The sequence below is a fragment of the Ammospiza nelsoni genome, chromosome 2, assembly GCF_027579445.1.
Source record: "Ammospiza nelsoni isolate bAmmNel1 chromosome 2, bAmmNel1.pri, whole genome shotgun sequence".
Classification (NCBI taxonomy): domain Eukaryota; kingdom Metazoa; phylum Chordata; class Aves; order Passeriformes; family Passerellidae; genus Ammospiza; species Ammospiza nelsoni.
Window position 1 is genome coordinate 28,131,019 of NC_080634.1, and position 22,810 is coordinate 28,153,828.

At 47.8% G+C, this 22,810-nt stretch overlaps 1 protein-coding gene across 1 annotated transcript in view; it reads right to left on the minus strand.

The window, feature by feature from the left end:
- Positions 1-4,453: 4,453 nt before the first annotated feature.
- The window catches only part of CASQ2 (calsequestrin 2), a 34,796-nt gene continuing 16,439 nt past the window's right edge, over positions 4,454-22,810 (minus strand). Inside the window, exons 4-11 of the mRNA XM_059466471.1 lie at positions 20,953-21,064; positions 19,177-19,250; positions 18,281-18,411; positions 14,034-14,079; positions 11,271-11,325; positions 10,537-10,637; positions 10,123-10,197; positions 4,454-6,396 (exon numbers count right to left, since the gene is read on the minus strand). Coding sequence (XP_059322454.1) covers positions 6,187-6,396; positions 10,123-10,197; positions 10,537-10,637; positions 11,271-11,325; positions 14,034-14,079; positions 18,281-18,411; positions 19,177-19,250; positions 20,953-21,064 — 804 coding nt within the window. The 3' untranslated portion in view covers positions 4,454-6,186. The remainder of the gene's footprint in view (positions 6,397-10,122; positions 10,198-10,536; positions 10,638-11,270; positions 11,326-14,033; positions 14,080-18,280; positions 18,412-19,176; positions 19,251-20,952; positions 21,065-22,810) is intronic.

The following is a 22,810-nucleotide window of genomic DNA, read 5'->3' on the forward strand; positions in this document are numbered from 1 at the left end:
ATGGCCCTTTGGACCTCTCTTCAGCACAAATCAGATGCTGTGGGCATGCTTTAGAACAGGGAACAAGAAGGAACTGATTATATCTGGGCCACAGATGTGAAACAGATCTGCAAACCTTTTAGCTTCTATTTTGTAAAAGCTCATTCTTGAGTACTCATAATACCAGATCCTACAGTTGATTATAATTTTGCTTTGTAAGTGGTTGTGAGAAACTGGTTTAGTAATTCAGTAACTAGACTGTGGGAAGCTGGGCAAATTCCTTTAGCAACTTCATCTTGTGGGGACTAAAATGTTCCTCAAACATTTAGCTGCTTTTGTTGTTCAATAACCTCTCTCTTTGTCACTGGCAAGAGCAGTGAATTTGAACATTCTTCAAATGTTGAATTGAATTTTAAAGCAAAAATCAAAATCCAACACCAGGCAGATTTCAGGGCTGCTCTCTGGTCAAATATCACTTTATTTTCCAGCCATGCTACTGAGGGAGGGAGCTGGTTCAAGCTGGGCTTTCTCCAAATCCAGAAGCACATGAGGTTGCCCATGGCTGTGTAAGTGATTTCCCACCCACGGCCAAGGGAGGGCTCAGTCAGGACAGCCTCTGGGAATCTCTGGCAGGGAGGTGCTCTCTGGCTGCTGTGGGATACCCCCTCCAGCAAACTCAGCTCGTTTAACCCTCCAGGCTTATTTCTTGTATGTGAAGCCATGACACTTTGTCTTCTGCCCAGGTGGTGTGGTGGTGTGATTGCTGGTGGCACTGGGTGTTACTGGTCTCTTCCCACAGTGATAGCAGTCAAGGCTCTGTTGCAAGGGTTGTGGTTCCTATTCTAGATTTGGGACAGTGGGAAAAGAGGTCCACCAAAGATTCTGCTACTTCTGCCCAGGCTGGTGAAATGGCTTTTCCCTGAGCAGGTCCCACCTGTCCCCCTCAGAATAAAAGCCTTGTCCGGACGTCTTTCTCCTCAGAAAGGAAATGTTGTCCCTCCTCATGTTCACAGCTGGGGATCCAGCACGGGCTCGTGGCAGTGGTGTGAGGGAGGCTGCTTCTCCCTGAGCTGGGCAAGGGGCAGCAGGGGCAGGGAAGGGCTCTGTCCCTCAGTGACCCCCAGCACCATATGCTGTGGGGGTGGGTGAGAAGAAGGAAGGAAGGAAGGTGGGCTACACAGAAATGGAGAGAGAAAATAAATTCGGGGAGCCAGTGAAGATCAGAAGAGTAGTATGTCAAGAAGCATGAAAAGAAGGTGGAAAAGCTGTTTTCTTGTTTTCCATAGCATTGGGGACAATGCCCTTTGAGTGCTCTGCTGATCCCCTTTATCACAGGGGCTCAGCAAGAGAAAGCAGGGAGCGAGGCACCGGAAGGATCTTTGCTTCCATCCCAAAGGCAGTTTGTAATCTGATTCCTGAAATGGGTCTTCAAGCTGCAAGGAAGCTCTGTAGCTTCCTTTTTCCCTTTAAATAGCTTAGCACCTTTTAAACCTGGCAGAGTGTTCTGGGAGCTCGGCCAAGACTCTGCCCCATGGTCCCCTTTGTCATTAGATGCCATTTTCTGCCAAAGAGGTGTGGGAGTCATCCCAGGCTGTGCCCCAGGAGTACTGACCAGCCAAGGGCTGCTTTGCTGAGGTCAGGGTACAAGGGAGTGGGGAGTAGGCAAGGGATGCTGCAGTGCAGTGGCTGACCCAGAGCCTTGGGTCCAGGTAGGGCACAGTCCTGCTGGCACAGCCTCGTTACTGAGGTCAGATGTCTGTCCTGCTGTGCTCTGCTCTTTCCAGTTCCTAGCAGCTGCTCCTGCACTGCATGGCATGGATGTACCTGGGCTGTGAAAGCAGCCAGGGGGCAGTGAGCTTTGCCTCAGAGCCCTGGGGTGCTTCTTGCCTGTTTCCATCCTTCTCTTCAGCCCCTCAAGTCCAGGCATTGGTGTGCAGCTGGCTGCATGTGGGGCATCCTCAAAGCCAAAGCTGGGCTGCAGTGGAGAGGAATCCAGATGCAATCTTGGCCTCTTTTCACAAGATGTCAGTGGCAGCTGGGAAGTGAAAGGTTCCTGTCTAATTAATTCTTTTCCAGGGAATAAAAAGGAATGTTTTCTGTTTGGTGTCTGTGATGGATCCATCATTCCTTTAGGCAGATGTGCAGACAGACAGCGAGAAGCAGCCGGTGTCCTGGGCTCTGTGTTGGTGTCTGGCTGAGCAGCTTCACTCTGGGACGGGCAGCAGCTGAGATCTCTGGTTTCACTATGGGGCTGTTCCTTTCCCAGGGGAGACAGGAGACTCATCACTCCTCAGGAACATCACAAAAACTGCTGACCCTGAAAACATGGAGTAATCTGTGATTTCCAGAGTGCCTCCCTTGTCCTTTCCTCCTGCAGCTGTTTTCCAAATGGCTGACATAAACTCAGAGCACTTTTGGGTTCACACAGCCTCTACATCAGCGACTGCTGCCAAGGCAGAAACTTTCTCCTCCATGCTGTGCATGAGAGCTGCAGTGTGCAGCTCCTGATGGGTTTCCTTCTCCCTTGATTGTTGCCCTTGAGCAGCACAGGGTGTGCTGTGGCACAGCATTCCAAACAATCCCCTCAGCTGTGCCCTCCAGCCCCGTGTCTGGGGGCTGGGAGGAGGTGCTGCATCACTTGGTGTTCTTGCCACATGTACCGTGTTAGGAGGGTCCTCACTGTCACTGGGGACAGATAAAACCACCTGTTGGAATACTTTAGGTAATACCTTGACAGTGGTGGGTAATGGTCACCTTAGGGGTCTTTTCCAACCAAAATGGTTGAATGATTCTGTGAAGAAACTGATCAGCTTGAAGCACTCGTGGTTGGGTGAGGGCAAAATACAATTCCTGTCTTTATCTGTATAAAGACCTGTTTAATATGTCTAGTTAACATGCTGGAGCAAAAGAACTATTTGTGAAGAAAGACGTGCTTGTTAAGCACTCAGTGCTGCCCACATACACAAATTTGTGTTTTTTAAATAAAGGGTTTTTTTGCAGGTTCCTCATCCAAATGTGCTGACTCTTTCCTCCCAGTGTATAGTGGGCAGGGTTAGGCTGGCTTTGCTCCTCGGGGCCACCAGTGCCTTTCAAATGCCAGGTGTTCCTACTTGTGACAGAGGAGCCCAGGAGCACCTGGGCTTGTGATCCTGTGTGTCATCCCCACACCCCTGTCTTACCTGTCCCTGCAAGCAAAACACTCAAATTCAAGCTGCCCTCTCCTTCACAAGGGGCATTGTGCCCTTCAGCTGTTTGGTCATTAGGATCTTGGGGCAGACAAGGTGTTAATGGGAAAAGCTTTGCTGCCCACCTATCCTCATTGCTGCCCTCCTTCCTCTGTGGCAACGCTTTCCCAACTTTTTATGTGATTGTCCCAAAAGCTGGCAATAAACAGTTCCTGTTTGTGGGTAAAGACAATGCTGAGAACTGTAATGGCAGACTGAGGGAAGAGAAATAGGACAGCCCCATCCCTGGCACCATGAAGGAGTGCCAGCAGTAGGGTTAGCTCTTTCCTGCATAACTCAAGGGAAACTTTCCACAAACAACTGGCACCACTCCCCAGTATGAGTTCAGCCTCTACACTTGTACATTATTTCTTTTCCCCCTAGAGGTCTCTTGCTCTGACATGTTCAAGTGCCTGTGGAACACCTGTGCGCTTGAACATGTCCCTAGTGCTGTCTGCAGGGTCTGCCTGGGCAATCTGTGCCTCTCAGAGCATCTAGAGTGGGGCACTTCAGAGCAGAGGGGCATCCACAGGGGAAGAGGAGCACCCAGAAAGCACTCAGGCACTCGGCACATCTGGAGATTGTGCCAGTAAGGAAAGCCAGTAGAGGAACTTTTCATTATTCTTTGTGTTTGGAGTGACTGATGAGGAGGCATATGGTCATTGCAGGCTGTTACCTTATGCAGGGTGAAACTGTTCATGATTTGCTCCTGGGAATAGCCCAAAGGTAATCTAGTTCTTTCCTCAGGTCAGTAGTTGTCCCTGAATCACAGACCAGGAGGCTACCAAAGGGCTGCTTCTGCCTCCTCTTGCTCCTTACCAGTGTGGGTGAATGAGACCTTGAGTCCTGCTCGCTCCCTCTCTGAGCTGGGCTCCCCCAGCAAACCTTGAGGAAAAAGGAGAGTGCTGGGCACCCTGTCAGCCAGCAGAGAGTAGGAATGAAAGAGAGGAGGAAACCTCCACGCTGAGAGCACACTGAATTTCAAGACTTTTGAAAGTTATTCATCACCTCAGAGCAAGCAGTTGATTGTTCTCCCTGAACAAACTTGGTTCATCTTCTGAGCAATCATAAGAAAGCATTGAAGAGCAAATGGTTGACCTGGGGGCTTTGCTGCCCTGTCTATTCTTCCAACAAGCTGTGTCTGAAAAGCACATGTTGAGGGTTTGATGCTCAGCAAGGAGCTAAATTGGGCATAAGCCATCTACCATGTTAGCATAGTATTCATTCTAGTGCATAGAGACAGAGAGAAATCCAGCTATGTCTTGTTCATATTGGTATTTTCCAGCAAGGGGACATGGCACAAATGGGAACATAGCAATACTTCAGCTTTTTCATACCAGTAGTTTCAAATTTCTATTTCAGCTAATGTAGAGAGAGGGAGTCAAAGAAACTGATCAACAGGTAGGGGAAAAAAAATCTATAAAATCTTGCTTTGCAGTTCATCTGATAAAGGAAATATATAGTGTGTAAACCTTGTTTCTCACCAAGATTCACATTTATGTAACTGATTCTTCTGTCCCTCACATCACATTTCTCTGTCCTAAGCCAGTATAAGGATGGTCAGGACAATGTTTTTTGTTTGTAGCAAGAGAGGAGATGTGTACACTACCTATGCTAGCAACTCTGAACAACTGCAGAACATCTCTATAAATGTATTTATACATCTCTGAACTCTCCATACATTGCACTATTGCCAAACATAAGAAGCTGAGACAGTTGAAATTTGCCAGCATGGGGAAGCAGGGAGACCTAATGCAGCCACAGTGCCTGGCACATGGATGGTGCTGCACTGACCAGGACCATGGAATGGACCCTGGGCTTTGTGAGTGACTCCCTTGACTGCAAACTGGCACCCTCAACTCCTTCTCAGCCTGCAGCCAAGAGACGCTTCTCACATGGGACATCTGAGTCTCTAGGCAGGGAGTAGCTGTGCAACTAAATACTCAAAAGCCAAACAGCTTGAATCCTCTTCACTGCTCACACCCCAACACACCTCATCCACTGTCTAATGTGTTTGGATGGATGTGTTCCCTCCTGACATCTTGATCATGGGAAAAGATGCTACATGGGCTTTGGGTGAAAAAGCTGGAAGGTCATGGGGAATAGGAGTGCTTCAGGATGGGCCCCTGTGGATGTTTCCATTGGCTTGGCTCAGTGCCATGATCTTCAGGCTCAGTGGTTTGGACTCACACTGGGCTCAGAACTGGACCAGCCTGTCCAGCAGTTCAGGAGTTCGTGAGCTTTGTGTCTCATATCAGGATCCCTGCACTGACCCCAGCTGTGGCCTGAGCTTTCAAGAAGAAAGAGGCTCAGACAGGGGACCCGGTGTTTGGTTTTGCATTGCGCTGCCAGACAAGAATATCCTGTCGTTATGTGGAATCACTGAAAACTTTAATAGCATCCCTAAAACCTCCCTCCCCTCCCAAAGCATTTTTCTGGCTCTTAGCATGTTAGGGAGTAGCTACAGACTCCCACAGCAGAACTTGCAGGATTGAGTGGTCTTGGCAGAGTAGCTGCAAAGGGCATCGTGTTTAATAAAAGGGCTAGACTTTACAGTTAGGGTTTTCCCTATGTCTTGAAGTGAGATTTGGTCTTTGGATGTTAAGTGCTGGGCTGATGAACACAGAAAATACAAACTGGCTCCCTGCGTCCCTCTGGCAGCAAGCAGGCAGGCACTTTTCTCCTGCCCTGGGACACTGGGGCAGATTCCCTGCAGGTTCCTGCAGTCCTCGCTAAGGAGGCATGATTCCCAGCGGTGCTGGGCGCCCGCAGGCGCTGCCCTCCGCAGGGGCAGCCCCGGGGGCTCAGCACCGCTGGGAATCATGCCAGGGGCTCCCGGCAAGGGCGAGGGCAGGGGAGCGGGGCCGGGGGAAGAGAGGAGCAGCGGTGCTTGCTGATGCTCAAACAAAGGTCTTCCAATGCAGGGACCTGCCGCAGGGCCGGGGCTCTCGGGCCCCACAAGTCAAACTGCACAGAGTCACAGTTAGTCGTCGTCATCATCATCATCGTCATCGTCGTCGTCATCATCGTCATCATCGTCATCATCGTCATCATCGTCGTCGTCGTCGTCTTCATCGTCGTCATCATCCTCGGTGTTTATCTTCCCAGAAAGCACGTCCTCTATCCAGTCCTCCAGCTCCTCGGCTGTGGGCAGGTCGTCATCATCTCTGATGTCCATCCAGACGCTGTCAGCCTGTGGGGACAGGTGATGAGGGTTAGCTGCCCTCAGGAACACAGGGTGGGACACAGCTGTTTGGGGGAGAGGGCAGGAGCACGGTGGGATGCAGGCATTGGCTCCCTCTTTGTACAGCCTGTGGGCAGGCTCAGCAGAGCATCTCTGCCCTTGCACTGGGATCCCCACCTCCCCCTGGGGTGCTGCTGTCTCTGACCAGGGCACGGGGGCTGCTCAGCAGGTTTATGGGAGTGTCTGGTGCTGTGTGCCCTGATGAGGTGTGTGCCTGCTGCTAATGGCTGTGAGCAGGAGCACTGCCCACCTGATGCATTCCTCACTCCATCTGGACAGTTCTGTAGACTCCAAGTCTACGTAAAGAGATACCAAAGAGGCCTCTGCCAGCACCTGCTGCATCATCCCAGTTTGCAGGACATCACAGTTGTTCCTTCCTTCCATCCAGAACCCTTCTGGGACCTCTTCCTTGGAGCCTTCACAACCTCCTGTCAGCACCCTTTCTCCACAGCCTCCTTTACAATCACCCGTGCCTCAGGACCTTGCTCTGGACTCTCCATGTATGATAATGGCTGCTACTCTTGGAAGAGCCTTTCCTTAGATCATCTCAGCCATGCTCCCATGCACACCAGGGATCTCAGCTGAAGAGTGGTGAGAAACACCAATGCCCTGGACTGCAGGTGCCCCTGTTCTTTCCCCCTGGCTGTCTGCATTGCTTCCATAAACAAAAAAAGATGGGAGAATTCAGTAAGAAGACAATGACAAATTTGTGACTGCTACCCAGGGACAGCAAGATTATTTGGTCTCTGAGGTCTGGAAATGAAAGTTTTCCTCTCTGCTGTGCTATAGGTTCCTTGGGTAAATGCCTGGATAAGCCCCTTTCTGTTCACTGTCTCCCCTCCATAAAACAGGATCAGCCTCCTGTTTTGCAGAGGCACTGTGAGCTTATCTCATGCAGCATTTGATGTTGCAGAAGCAACTTCACATATCAGAAGACAACTACCAGCTTTTGCAAATGCATCCAACTTTTTTCCCTGTCTGTGGTATTTAATTCTCTTTGATTTACGGCTCGCTAAAAAGCCAGACCAATTTCTGCTCAAGGAAAGCGGTGTCTCCCATACAATATTTTCCTCCTAAATCACCAAAACTGCACTAAAAAAGAACCCTGGAGAGGCATGCAGTCCTTGCTCCACTCAAATGTTAATGTTCCCAACCTCAGGACTGTTCGTGCAGAAAAAAGTGACACTTTTAAATAATGGGAAGAGGAGTGGCTCCATTTCACCTCCAGAAGGTGCTGTGCAAATAAAGCAGTGATATTTTGCAGGGCATCATGGCCCTAGTCCTGAGCCACAGTCACCACAATGTGATGAGCCAGCTGGGGCTGCTGGGAGCTCTGGTGTTTGCATTGGCAGGTTTTTACAGAAGTGATGGGGTCACAGGGGTTATGTCCACTGAAGCCAGCAGCAGTGTTTATTTTCACTCTGTTGTGTAAGTCCCACTTTGTACCTGTGTAGCTTGGCTGAATGCAGTGATGTAACACTGAAATAATAAAATGAGCTCAATGTTTGTTTTAGATATCACCTGCCAACCTAGAACTTTCTTAAATCTCTCTCGAGAAATAAAGAAAGGACTTAAGAGGAATGAAATAAAACCTGCAAATACTGTAATCATCAGCCTGAAACATTTACTATATCAAAGTCAGATAATGCAGGAGTTTTTACAGGTCTCTAAGTGACTGCTGAATAATAAGGCATATGTTCTTACCTAATTCTGCTTTCTATATGATTCTCATGCCACTGATAATCCCACTTCCATGAACTTCCATTGAGTGCTGTTTAATGTAGCTTTGGCGTGACTTAAACATGACCGGTCACAGTAAATATAAAGAAAGGAGATACTGTGTTAAGGGCATAAGACTGGAAGACTTGGGCTCTCTTTCTGGCTTGTCCATTCATTTCTCTCATGGTCTTAGGTGACAGGTGCTGTTTTGGCCCTTTTTCCTTTTGTCTCTCCCTTAACAATTCTGCTAAGGAGCATTAACTCACTGGGTCTCCACTCTCTAGGGGTCTGCCCCATGGTCTGGTGGAGTACTCCTCTATTGCAGGCAAAAAGCTCATGTGCAGCCAGGGCTGAAACTACTCCCTGACTCCCAACTCAGCCTCTCAGCCACCTCAGTGGGAAGAGCAAGATCCAAGGACTCTGCTTTCTTCATGACACCATTGCTTTGCCTTCCCCACCAGGTCTCCTGTGTTACAGCCTTGCAGCATCTGTTGTAACAGGAGGCACAAGCATCCAGTACACCCTTGCTGTCCCTCTTTTTCTGGGGCAGTACAGGAGAGAGGATGTGGAGGCTGGAAGCAAGGTCAGTGTTGAGCCAAACCAGCACCCAGCCCCACACATTTGTCCCAATTTTAACTCCCTCTTTGCTCTCTTCTGATGAAACATCAAGTTCACTTATGACTCAAATTTTTTGAAACACGAAGTCAAGCACCAATTTACAAACACTTCTGCAGTGAAGAGATTTCTGTTTCCAGAGGCACTTACATACCCACACAGGTTCATTTTAAAGAGATTAAAACAAACACCCGGCACTTAAATGTTAAAAATAAACTAAGGTAACAGTTTAGGCAGGAGCATGCTGCATTACAGGCTCTCTGATCATCTGGACTGTTATTGTCAGAAAGAGGAAAGAATGGTTTCTCTCTGTGTCAGGGCTGTTCCATTGCACTCAGCAGCTCTGCTGAGATCTCTGCTGGTGAGGGTCAGACGGGTCCCTCTCCCACCTGCCTTAAAAGCTCACAGGGTATGGGCAACCTGAGATCAGTCCCATGATTTCTGGTTTGAAGGCCACCACAGTGAAAACAGTAGCTGCTAGAAACTCATCCCAATAGCACAAATGTGGCTGCTGTGGGTATTGTTCTCCCTCAGCTGTGCCAAAGTAGCACCTCTGCCTCTGCAGGTCTCCCTCTGCAGCTGCTCCTGTGGGATGGTGTGGGAACCTTCACCAGGCGTGGGGCAGGCAGGCAGGTCTCCTCTTCCCACCCAGATCCCACCAGCACTCCCTGCACAGCAGGGGCTGAAGGGCAGGAGGGCCTGGATGAACCCCAGTGCACCCTCCTTACGGCAGCAGGATTCCTTGATTACCAGTTTATGCTGTACTTCTGTTAAAGCTGTGTGTTTATTTAGCTTTTTTCAAGCTGTGCAGTTTCTCCCTGTCATCTGCTGGGGATAATATTTCCCTCCTACACTCAAGCTGTGCCCTTTTGCTTCTGTAGAAAACAACAACCTCCTGTTACTCCTCTTCTCCTCCCCTAAGCATGGCTTTCTTTTCCCCCTACACACACTTTTTCTACACAAAGCCACCCAAGCTGTTGGAGCAGGGAATGGATGATGGTGCATGCTGTGAGTTGGGGTGAAATATAAGATCTTGAAACCAAACTGGGCAAAGCCCTGACTCCCAGGCCACAGAGGCTGTGCTGTCCCCAGCAGATGTGGTTTGTGGTTTGTGATTTGGCAGCAGAAACACACTCAGACTAAAGCCCTAAGCCTGACATCAGAGGTGTTACAAACCCTGCGCCATGTGGAAAGGGTGAGGCTTTCATATTTTTTCTCTGTTCTACCTGCACTTAACAGTGGAAATCCCACTGATTCCAGTGTCCCTCCTGAGGGACATCCCCAACCCTTCCAGCACCCTAATTTTGGGATCACTGGATTTTCTGGGCACGTGCTACTCACATCTGTGACGTTCACCACCCCAATCTGTGGTCTGAACAGGTCGATCTTGAAGGTCTTCTCCCAGTAAGTGATGAGCTGCAGGAGTGAGACACACAAAGCTCAGTCAGGGGTGTCTGGGGAGTGAGGAATGTGCATCCATGTGTGCATGCAGAAAGGAGAGGCTGAACACAAGCTTGGCCTGCCACACATGGCAAAGGAAAGCGCCGACTCCAGGGGTGTTCCCAAGACAATGCCCACTTGGGAGGCAGACCCAAACAAGCAGCTTTTAAGGGCCTGTGGTCCAGTTTCCCATCCTTCCCTGTCCCACATTCCCTGGGGCAATTCCTGCACTTGTGTGTGCACCCCCTCACACCCCCTCATGCCCATCCCATCCATGAATTAAAGCAAGAAAGGCAAACAGCCTCTGCCACTCACCAAAGGAAAGTCGTCAGGGTCAATCCAGACAATGCTCAGGTCGGGATTATCAGTGTTGTCCCTGGCAACCTGCTTCAGGATTTCCAGGAACTCAAAACCATCTGAAATGACACATGAACCACTGCAACTCTCCTGCAAATGCACAGGCACTTTTTGCTTGTGGGGGTTTCCAGCTTCCCTGGCTCCCCTATGCACACAGGAGTTGTTTATAGCTCTCATTAAAATGCTGTCTCCCAGCGCTTTCTTTTGATAATAAGGCTTTTAATTTCAAGCATCCTCCTCGGGTGTTGAAATTAGTTACACATGAATTAAGCCCCATAATCCTTCCGTGGAGTGAAACAATGTCACTATTTTCTTGTGGTGAGGAGGAACTGAGCCCCCAAGAGGCCAAAGCTTTCCGATTTGCTGATGGCTCTGAGAAGCACCGATGGCGCGGCTTTTCAGGAGTCAGTGGCTTTGTGTTTCCCACATGCCTATCCCACAGCCAGCCCTCAGCACTCTCCCAGAGCTGCACAGCAAGATGGATGCAGAGTTAGGGAGCAAATACTGGTACTGGGGTGGAAGGAATGATTTTTTTTTCCCAGGCAATCATCCATTTCTATCCAAAATTTGATCCTGGCTAGCACACCTGCTAGCATAAACACCCAGTAGGTGTCTACAATGCAAACAAAGCAGATGAAAATACATTTTCTTGAAGGATGGAGAGTCACACCAGGAAGAAAATGGGCTCCTACCTGGGTCATCTTCTTCAGCAAAGGCTACGATGTGAATACCCTCCATGTCATCCTCCTGCAAACAACACAACTATTACTGATGGGCCAGGGAGGGAGGACAGAGTCCGGATGGTTGCTGGAGACAGGAGCACTGGGATGGCTTCAAAAAGGGCAATTGCAGAGAGAGGCTTGACTGGAGGCCCAGAGAGAAACCAGAAATGGGAGCTGAGGTGAGGCTGCCTCATGAAGGTATTTAGTACTGAAGGGGGTAGTTTGGGTAGTGTTGCTGAAACTCTTTGGATAAAAATTAGGTGGGCACCATGATGGCAATGGCAAGGGAGCTTCTGATGATGTGAGGCAAAAGCTTCTCTGCAGAAAAGGTCAAGGGCTTTCTAGGATGAGAATAGAGGCTCCCCCTTCATGCCTGAGACCACCTATCCTCATTAATTTTCAGCTCCCAGGGGATGGTTTGCAAGGAAACAAATATCTGCCACCATGCTCAGCTCCTTTGGGGCCAGCAAAGAAGTTTTCTCACAATATGAGAGGCAAGGTGGCTCATTTGGGCCCCTATTTGGAGGTGAAGGGTCTCTGCTTTAGGTGAGGGTCTCCGAGAGCAGTGAGGGAAATTGAGTGGGGGGCTCATTTCAGGGCTCCAGTGAGTGGAGGACAGAAATTACAGCCTGGTGGATTACTTTTCTCCATGAAACACATGAGTAATGATATTGGCAAAGGCCAATGGATCTGCTGGCCTTCATAATCTGCCTGCTATGAATGTCATCTCTGAATTATCCCATGGATCGGTTTCGCCTTCCTCACCCGCTGTCGGTCCCAGTTTCCATTTCAATTGGTTTTAATGCAAGCAAAAATTCCCATCTAAATGCTAATTTCTTTTCCCTTCTGAGCCCAGAGGTGAAAAAGCCACCATCAAATACTGAAAGGGAAAAAAACCCCTGAAAGATTAAGTGGAAAACATTATCTTTAAAAACAATAGTGGATGCTCAGCCTTTGTGGATGTCTTCAGGGAATACGTTTTCACCGGGACATTCCAGGCAGATTTACTTGGGATTCAGACCACTTACAGCTGGCAAAATTTACACTGTTGCTTTTTCTTCATATTCACCAGCAGCATTGTCAGACAGCAAAATAAAATTTATATGTCTATATGCTACATATAATTACATGTATGTACTGATATAATGCAGCTCTATTCTGTCCTGCAAAGCAGCAAACAAAACTGGACTAACTCCAGGGAAGGCAGTGAGGATGTTGTGACCTGGCAGTGAGATCAGAATCCAGCCCCCTGCCTTCTGTAGCTATGAGCCCACTGCTTGTGGCAGAGGCAAGCTCTGTATTCCCAGGCTGCTGGTTGAGCAAGCATCCCACCATTGGGAATTCACACTTTTCATGAGGCTGTTTTAGACTATGGCCAGTATGAAAGTGAAACCACTGCTTGTGTAATTTGGGTCTCGCTGAAGTGCCATTAGAAACCTTGGAGGGGCTTTGGTGGATCTTGGAAGCTGTGTTCTATACAGAATCTGTATTTCAAAACAAAATGAAAAGCTATTGTGCCTAAGTGACTCATAACTCCTGGTTCAGTTTTATTACCTCTTGCCTTGCTATATTAAAGACTCCCAAGGTTTTTGCCACTTTGGAGTCCCGTGGTGTTTCATGTTACACAGCCAAGAAGGGGACATCTAAATGCTGTTATAAATGTGTCAAGTCTTTTGGAAGAATGACTGCATCTTCCTTAGTGTTTGTAAAGCACCTGTTCAGCCTTGCTTTTCTGCATTCATCTGGCACTTGAGAGCCCCTGACTAGCTTTTAACACCATATTCACTCACAGTGAAGGGATAATTTTGTTATACACAATTTTTCCTTCATTTTCACCCTTCTTTTCCCCGCCCCTGCAGACCCCATGACTCCTCTGTGTGAGATAGAGGCCAAAATGCAGGTTAGTTCTTCACAATTGCTGATTTGCATCTTGCTTGCACTGTGAGAAGTGCAGTCAATACAGGATCTGCTTTGAAATCTATATAATTAACTGTACTGGCTGCCTTCACTTCCATTTTGAATTGTTCAAGTGCTCTTGTACTTTTACAAGGACACATAGTGACAGGATGGGGGAGAATGGATTTAAACTGAAAGAGGGTAGATTTAGACTGAATGTAGGGAAGCATTTCCTCACTGTGAGGGTAGTGAGGCACTAGAACAGGTAATCCAGAGAAGTGCTGGATGCCCCAGTCTCTCAAAGTGCGCAGGGTTAGGTTGGATGGGGCTTTGAGCAACCTGCTCTAGTGGAAGGTGTCCCAGCCACAGCAGGGGATAGGAAACAGATGATTTTTAAGGTCCCTTTGAACCCAAACCAGTCTATGATTCTGTGAGTTTCCATGAGACATCTGCACAGTGAGCAGGCCACAGAAATCATCCCACCAGCAGCTCTGGTGCCCTCAGCACTCAGCTGAGATGGAGCATCCTTGGGCAGGATCTCTCACAGGCCCCACACCTGTCTGGCACGCTGCTTATCTTTCCCTCCTCCTTCTCTCTGTGAAGCAGGCAGGAGCCAGCCCAGCTCGCCATTGCTGCTGTGCAAAGCCCTTGAGCACCCTGTTTGAAGTGAGGCACTCGGCAGTGCACGCAAGGCTTTCCCATTTTCCCAGAAGAGACAGAGTAGCTTTGCAAGGAAGGAAAGGTGATGTTCTGCCCAGGCAGAGGCTGCAGCTCTTGAACAGCAGTTTCTTGTCAGAAGCTGGCAGGGACACGATGGTTCCCACCACAGGTGCTTACCCACGTCTCAAACATGTCCTCGGGGCGCAGCTTCCTCAAGGTGGCCCTGCAAGGGAGACAGAAATGCTCTTTGAGGACATATCCAGCACTGCCACACGTGACACTGTCAGCAACACGGGAAAGTCACCATGGCAGGTTTGGCTGGTGGCTGGAGTCAACCACCACATTTTGAATGCAAGAATGGGGGCACTGTAGGTAAATTTATGCCTTTATTTTTGGTGATAAAACCCTGCCCATGGCTCCACTGGAGTCACTGCAGCCACTGTTTCTGCTTGGGAAGATGAGACACCTCTCTGTGCTGGGATGTGCTGATGAATTTGTCCCACACGTGGCAGACTCGTCTGTCTGTCCTGAGAGCATGAGACAACAATCACTTTTGTTTTGGAGTCCCTAGGACATTCCTAATGGGCTCTGGCCCCCTTTTCTCCTGGTTTCACCCCAGCAATATTTCAGAACAGAAATCTTTCCCACCTCTGCGGAAGCAAAGAAGACAGCATTAACTCTGGGAAGAAAATTTGGACCCTAACAACTACTGACAAGAAAATTTACATGCTAAGACTGGTCAAAGAATTTTTTTTTTGAGAAGTAGTACATAAAGGTAAAAAATATTAATTTTCAGACACACCTGTAGCCGGAAGCCTGGCAAGTTGAGAGTTGATTGGTGTTAGAGGGGCACTCAAAGAACACAAAGCCATAGAAGATGAACACAAAGCCATAGAAGACAAACACAAAGCCATAGAAGACAAACACAAATCATCCTTTGCACATCTGCTTGCTGTGGTATCAGCTGTTTGGGAGGATCCCACAGCAGAGCAGGTCTCCCTGGCTGACCTGCCCCAGGACCTGCTGCAAAGAGAGGTGTCAGTCTGTGAGGTTTTAGAACAGATTGGTAGGAGTGGCAGCATGTTGCCAGACCCAGGTGGAGTAAGTGAGATGTGTAACCTGTCACTTCAATTTGTCTAACAAACAGAGCAATGGAAACAAGAAAACATTTTGTAGTGGTTCCTAATGGACCTTAGGAGCCACAGAACTGAGCTCCAGTTAGATCAGAGAAGGAGAATCTCCTGTGGATTAATAACATTGAGGGGTGGAAATGAATGGTCAGTTTTCATGACAGAGGGAATTCACCAATTAAGATTCATAGCATATTCTTTGGCATGATCATAAGCACAACATATCCTCACATAATCTGAAAAAGATGGGAAATAGGAATATGGCAACATTTGCTTATCATATCCAATTCTTTGGCAACCAACAAAGGCCTGACTATCAGTTGATACAGAAGATCTCCCGAGACCTGAGTGTCTGCATGATAGACAGACATACAGCAAGTAACACACTTGCAGAAAACCAGCCCTGAGTGTACAGGTGCAGCAATTGGTTCTAAATTAGTTGTAATTAATTTTTGCCTCTCAGGAAAGGAGCCCAGGTGTCACAAATTGAGAAAGAATCAGCTCCAAAGGAAAAAGGCCAAAAGAAGGTTGCAAACAGTTGGGAAATGGCCAAGAGTAAAACAGACCATTATGGCAGTGGACAGCTACAGTGTGAGCCATGACAGTGGAGTTATGTGCAGTTCTGGTCATGCCATCTCAGAAATTATATGGATAACTGAAAAAGGCATTTGGAAGCGTGGGAGTGGTGAGTGAAGGTATGGAAGGACCTCTATTTGAAGATTAAATAGATAAGAATTCTTTATCTTGTGAAAGAGGTGACTGAAGAGGGTTTTGGCAGGTATTCTAAATACTGGGAACGGTAAAGAAAACGTGAATAGCTTAGAACATGGCCACGGCTCTAATGACATCAAGGTTGCAGATTTGATCCCTGCACAGGTCATTCACTTAAGAGTTGGACTTGATGATGCTTGTGGGTCCCCTCCAACCCAGAATATTCTGTGATTCTCTCTCTACCTTAAGTATTAATCATTGTTCCTCTTAAAAAAAAGAGTTAGTAGGTGCCCAGAGAAATTATTAGGTAGCAGGTATAAATGAAACAAATAAGAAAGGTCTTTTGATACAATGCATATTTTAGCTGCTGAACTCATTACAATTTGGTACATTCAGCATCAAAACAGAAATAAGGTAAAAGGAGCTATAGAAATTGAAGAAATAGCCACTAAGCACAAGATCAGGGATACAGTTTTTGAACCAGCAAGTCCTTTCATTGTTGATGGTCCAAAACTAGAGATTAAATCAGGTGAATGTGTATTATGTATTTAGGCGCACTTGTACTTGGCTTTTAAGACACTTTCCCTAGCTGTTCTCTGGGGGCAGCTCTTGGAGAAAGGAAACTCAGTGGGAAGGATCTGGGCACACCCACGTGTGCTGATTGCTGTGTTGACTCTGGGTACTTCCCCGTGTTGGAGGATTGAGGCAACTGGGGTTTGGGTTAGTAAGAGAGAGCAGCATTCAGCCCCCTTGTGGCTACACCACAGCTGCAGACAAGTGGGGTTCCAACCCCAGCATTTGCATGTGAAAGAGGCACCAACCCAGAGACTGCACCTTGTAATTTGTATTTGTGCCACTGAGAGTGACATCTGGGCTGAGCCCTTGGAGTGGCAGTCACCCCCGTGCTCAGATGGACACCCACCTGTGCAGCCTTGGAGGGGTCACCCCACGGTGCTGAGCACCAGCTTCCTGACCTTCTGTGGACAGCATGGACCTTCCCACCACAGCCTGCAGCTGCCCAGCTGAGCTGTCTGTAGGGAGCCAGCACATGGCACCTGCTGAGGTTGCTTCATTTCAATCTACAGATCCTCTCCATGTCTGACCAATTCCAGCCTGTGGCTTTAGGTCCTTTACTGCTGGCAAGGCAGGATGAAGCACTTGTGCTCTGAGAAGCTCAGCATGAACTACTGGGAACATATTGCTGTCACTCACTTCTTCCCCTGCCATGGCAGCACCTTGGCAGGTTTGGGATTTCAGACATACTGTTTCATGGACTCCTTTTAATTATTTTCTGAGCTTTGGCACTTGCAAAATACATGCCCATCCCCTTGCTTCTACCAAGCACTGCAAATATCCTGAAATATCTAAGACTTGGAGAAATTCCACTGCAATTTTGTGCTGGTGATGAGTTTGCCTTATTAGGATAGAATTTAGATAGCTGTGTCTAATCAGCCTTCTGATGCTGCTGCTTGACAGAAAGAGCTTGGGGAAAGGAAAATGGGAAGGACTAAGGCCAAGAAGCCTAGAAGGTCAGCAAAGTGAATTGTCGGTACATGGAAGATAGAGGACCCCTTCATATTTCAGAAAAAGCAGAGAACTGTTTCTGGTGAGTGTCAGATTCTGGAGATGATCTCAACCTCCAGCTGAGCCTGATTTGAGATCCCCTTTTGATATAGATGGCCCTGCTTTCCTCAATCTCGTCTGGCCCCTTGATTGTCTGCTGAGAAGTGCAGTTGTAGGAGCAGCAGGCAGCCTGTGTCCCTCTCCTGAGGCATGGTTCTAAGGGTATAAAAACACAGCACCTCTGGGTAGCTGGGCCCAATACCTAACCCTGTGCTTTTACACAAGATCAGCCTCTCCAGTGGCTTCCAGACTATTTTTGTAGCTGAGTCCCTAAGCAACTGTGCAATAAACCTGATTGCAAAAAGCATGAGCATCCACAGCTCCTGCTGAGTTGATCAAACACTGTAGGTGCTCAGCATGGTTCCCACACAAGGCTCAACACAGCCATAACAGCTGTAGCTTCTTCTCTGTGCCTATGGTCAGCAGGAGCCTCTTAGGCCATTGTGGTTCCTCTGAGCTTGGTGTGAGCTCAGAGCCTGCCTCCAGACAGATCTGACACCAGGAGAGGGATACACCCATTAGTAAATCAGTAAATCTGCTTTTGGGAAGGAGGGGATTGGACAGGATTTGGATTTGGCTTGAAAGGCCTTGGAGAGTGTCATCTTCTGTACAGACCTAAATTAAAAGCATGGGCAGTTAGGGCAAGGATTTCACTCTCCACTGCTTTCCAGCCTCACTGCTTTTTGAGTGAGGACTAACCAGGGAGGAGGAAGAGCAGGAGGAGGGAAGCTGTGTTATCCCAGCTCCCTTGTGGTGAACTATGACCGCTGCACAGATACTTGCACCTCTGGGAGTAGGAAAAAACCAGCAATTTCACAATTTCAAACCTGGGTCAGAAAATCATCAAAAGTAGTCATCATAATAATGTTTTTTGAGAGCGATGCCCTAGAGAGGCAAGGTCACAATGACAAACATCTTAACCCACTTTTCTTGTCCAGGAGCATCCTGCATGCTACTTACCTTCTGTGCTCTCTCACAAAATCAACCAGCTCCTCTTCTGAGTAAGGCTTATCAGGGATGTGGACAGGCTCATCCATAAAGGGTTCATAGAAGTCCACCTCATTCATCTTTAGGCCAAGCTTCTTGGCAACCTGTTGCAGTGCAGAAGTCACAGGTGAGAGAGCCTGATGTGCCTCTTTGCCTACCCAGAGTCTTTGCTGCTGGCAGAGCTGAGATCAAGGTGCTTCTCCCAGAGCGTGCACTCCTAGGGGTGTCCCACAAAACAGGATGGATCTCTCCTTGTTTAAAAATCCATTGATACCCCCTACACTACTGGTGTCAAGCACTGGGGCAGAGCAAAGCCTCAGCCCAGGGCCTGTGACCAAAACCACATCAGGACCTGTCTCCATGCTGCAGAAATTGCCTTCTGTCTTGCAACAGGGCCAAAATATCAATGCAGACACCAACACCACTGATGCTGTTGAGTCAGGGACAGAAAGAAGACTCCAGTCTTCAGGTGGATCAGAAGGCAAAAGTGTTTAATGAAAGTAGTGGGTCTTTTTATAATGTGACTTGCTAAGGTGATACTTGATTGGTCTCAAAGTAGAAACATCTCACACCATTGGTGAACTATGAATAGCACACTTTGGAGAACCATATCTATAAACAATGGTTACAGAAAGAGAGATAATTGTTTGAATTTTTTCACATAAGTTTCTTACAGTTTCTACACAGCTTTCCAGGATTTTCCCGGGAAAATTATGTCTCTCTCTATTTAGAGGATATGTAATTGCTACATTCCACAAAATCCAGGAATGCTGAAGCTGAAACTAGACAATAGATCTGGGAACATCCTGAGCTCTCAGCAAACAGGTGGTGGCATATGTGAGCTACCATGAAGATGTGTGGATGCTTACCCCTTTGTCAAAGGTGGCAAAGAACTTGACGTAGGGCTGGAATTGTTCAGCAGCTTCTTCAAATGCCTTGAAATCTGAAAGAAGAAAAGGGAAATGAAGAAGATATTTCACAGACGGCTGGCCACACTCTGATCAGCCCAGAAGGTATTGGGGGAAGAATAAATACAAATTACTGCAAACTCCATCAGATGATTGTCCAATGTTTCTTCCACCCTTCCAGGGTTTACGAAGAAGGATGATTTCATGTGCAGAAACATGCTGTGCAGTCCCACAGTGTTCAGTAAAGCTGCAGAGCCCTGCATGTCACACTTAACTGGGGCTGAAATCAGCAGCTCTGTGAAGCAGGTCAGGGGTAGTTCAGCCTGGGAAATACATCCTTAAGGATTCCTGCCATTCCCTAACAGTCACCAAGGGTGATCAGGCAGGCTTCCCCCACTGCAGGAGAATGGGCAGGAACCAGGTAAGTTTTTACTGTAACTGCTACCAGGTCTCTCTGAGCCTCAGGGTTCAGGAAAGATGCTCTCAGCCTACCAGGGGATTTTACAACAGGCATTTCCCACCTTTCTTTCAGTCATTATTACTGAATAGTGTTAGGATCACAGCCCTGCCCAAGCTGCTTTGCAGCCCAGTTTGAGAAAGATGAAGGGAGAGGTGGGTGGGATGTTGCATTGCAGACCTGGTGATATGTGGTTTGTTCACTTAGGAATACCTGTCTTTCTGCTAAAGGCAGGACATGCCAGCATGAGGTGCACACTGCCAGCACTGCCCAGAAAGCAGGGAGAGCACTTGGGGCTGGCACATGAGACTGCAGGGCTTGACAGGGAGATTCTAACCTGAGAATTTTTCTAGGCTGGTGAAAGTTGGGTTTGCCCAGAATGGTCCCTGTGTAGATGGGACAGCCTGGCCAGAGAGTGAGAAAATGAAATTAGTTTTCCCACAGTGGACTTGTGAGACTTTTTAGGTAGTTGTAGAGAAATGATGATAGCTTGTCTTTATAAACAACTTGCAGGTGGTGTTTTCTTACGCTGTTTTTTTTTTGCTCTTCTAAAGGACTCTTTGTGAGAAAGATGTTTTTGTTAATTAGCTAATCAAGTGGAATGTATCTAAACTGTTTATAAAAAGAGAAGAGTTTTTCACATTAAAGCTGCTGTTGTGCAAACAAGCCTGCTTGGAGTCCGTGCCGCTTTCTTACTGAACAGCGACATCCCTGAGTTGCACATCCCTCAGGGCATGGGAGCAGCCTCTTCCCAGTCTTGGGGTCAGCAAGGAGGAACAGGCCAGTGCCTCTGCCAGGCTGCTCCAAAGGACCCTGCTCACTGCTGCTGTATGTTTGCCACGGTGGTATTTAATGTGTGTCCCCCCTTCCCTTCCCTCCTCCCTCCTTTGATCCTTTGGGCTCACTGCTCACAGGAAGGGGCACTTTGCTCCTTTTGGTTGCTCTCTCAGTGTAACTGTAACCTCAGCTGATTTTTGGGTGAGGTAAACTCACTTTTACTGCAGGAGCCCCTGGATTATGGCCCTTTTCTCTTGCCAGCAGACACCTTGCAGAAGGGTCACTGATGGCCTGGGCTCACGCATTACACCAGCAGAAACCTGCCTGCAAACACACTCATCCTCCAGCAATTTTCACTCTGTCACAGGCCAATGTTCCATATTCACTCTGTCACAGGCTGCCATATTCCACACCACCCTTCATGTTCATGCAGAACAACCAGTGCCCAGTCCCTGGAGCTCCCAGGCAGGCTCCAAGGCCCACGAGCAACACATTTATCTTACGTTCTGAGTCTTCTCCCTTGAAGTAGCCGATGAGTTTGATTTCGTCGTCGATCTGGTCAAAGGCCTGAAGCTCCAGCTTGCTGTTGATGATCTCCACGGGGTCCTCCAGCAACTGCCATGACAAATGCATGTGGTAACGCAGTGATTTGCAGCACCAACCTATGCCTGGCAGGCTGTGCCACAAGCAGCCTAAGCAGGGAGAAAGAGGTCACCCAATTTCTCTGCTGTTGGAAGCCCTGCTTAGTGCTCTCTGCCTTATTGTGAGGAGCTGAGAGAAGCAGGTCACCTTCAAAGGGACATGCTAGTAGGTTCACTGCAGAGGTGGGAGCATCGAGAGGGAGGCCGATAGAGGACTGGGTAACCCAAATTAATGCTGAGGGACCTACTTTGGAGAGGGATAAGGAGTAGCAATTTCAGCTGGCTTTAAGGAGGTCAAGTTGAAAGGAGCTGGTATGATTATTGTGACCATCTGTGAATGATACCTGTGTATCTAAATCTATATATACTTTTTTTCAAGTGTCATTTGCTGGAAGAGGTCATTGCAAAGATCTTGCTTTTGAAAAACATTAACACCAGCTTGCTAGAGGGTGACTAAACAGTGATTTGGAGCAGTAGAAAGTCTGGATGTGAAGTTTCCTGGCTGATCCTCATCCTGTACAAAATAGTTTTAACCTATTCTTTGGTCCTACACACATCACCATGTTAATGAGGAAGTTGGAAGACCTGTCTGGCACTTTAGACTGTCATTGATGCAAACTTTGTTTATCTTTTCTTAACTTTTTCTCTTTTTTTCTTAACTTTAGTCACTGCTGGTGAAAAGGCTCTGTCTGATTATTTTGCCCAGCAACAGTGGTGTAAATCAAGTGTATTCTCACTAGAAGAAGAAAAAAAGCAGGCAACCCACTGCCTACAGAGGTGTAGAGAACCTCTGGGTTTCTTTTACTTTTCAGGTGAGGCTGCCAGGGCACCACAGATATGTCTGGTTTCATTTTCTTGCTTTGCCAGGTATTTTCTGTGTGGAAAACGCAAAACCGGCAATCCTTGCTCTCTTTCTTTTTTCACAGAACATGATTTTTCAGTGACACATCGCATGGCATAGCAAGGAAAACCTCATGAAGTGCCTTACAGCATCCTTGAGAGTGATGCTCCAGCGTGAGGCTGTGCCTTTGCATGTGCAATTTCCTGCTGCCAGCGTGGCCTGAGCCATGGGAACCTGGGGATCCCCCTGCTGCAGGGTCATGGCAAAGCTCTGCCCTGTCTGTGGCCCCTATGGGATTGCCCATTTCTGTCCCTGAAGCCACTTGCATGTGTTTTGGTCACAGCACCCAATGCACACAGCCACAGACATTGCCATGGGAGAGTTGAGGTCCAAGGGATCTGTTTGAATTCCCTGGCCATGCAGTCCTGGAGCACAGGTGACCATGTAGGCAACCTGGCACCCTGGGAAACAAACCCTGCAGGCTCTGCTGCTCACCTTACCTCCCTTATCTGCATTACTGCACGGCCACTCACAAAGAAAGCCTCACTTCAAAGCAAAGCCAAGCCACTGCAAAATGTTCTCATTTATAAAACAAAGACGATGGGTTTTGTTGCCTCTCCTAGGAATAAAATGTCAATAAAGAGAAGTGCAACATATAGTTGTGGGATTCAGCATCACTTTTGCGTTTAGGCACAAAGGTGAGTACATCATTGTGCCCATGCACAAAATGACTCAAAACTATTTAGTTCTAGGACCCTGATCTCCTCTCACTTGCGGCAGTGCAATTTGGCAAGTACACTGAAGAGATGCTATGTTGCTTGTGTCTAGAAATGGGCAAATAGTTTGCAACATTGTAATAGCCTGTCTCAACATCACACT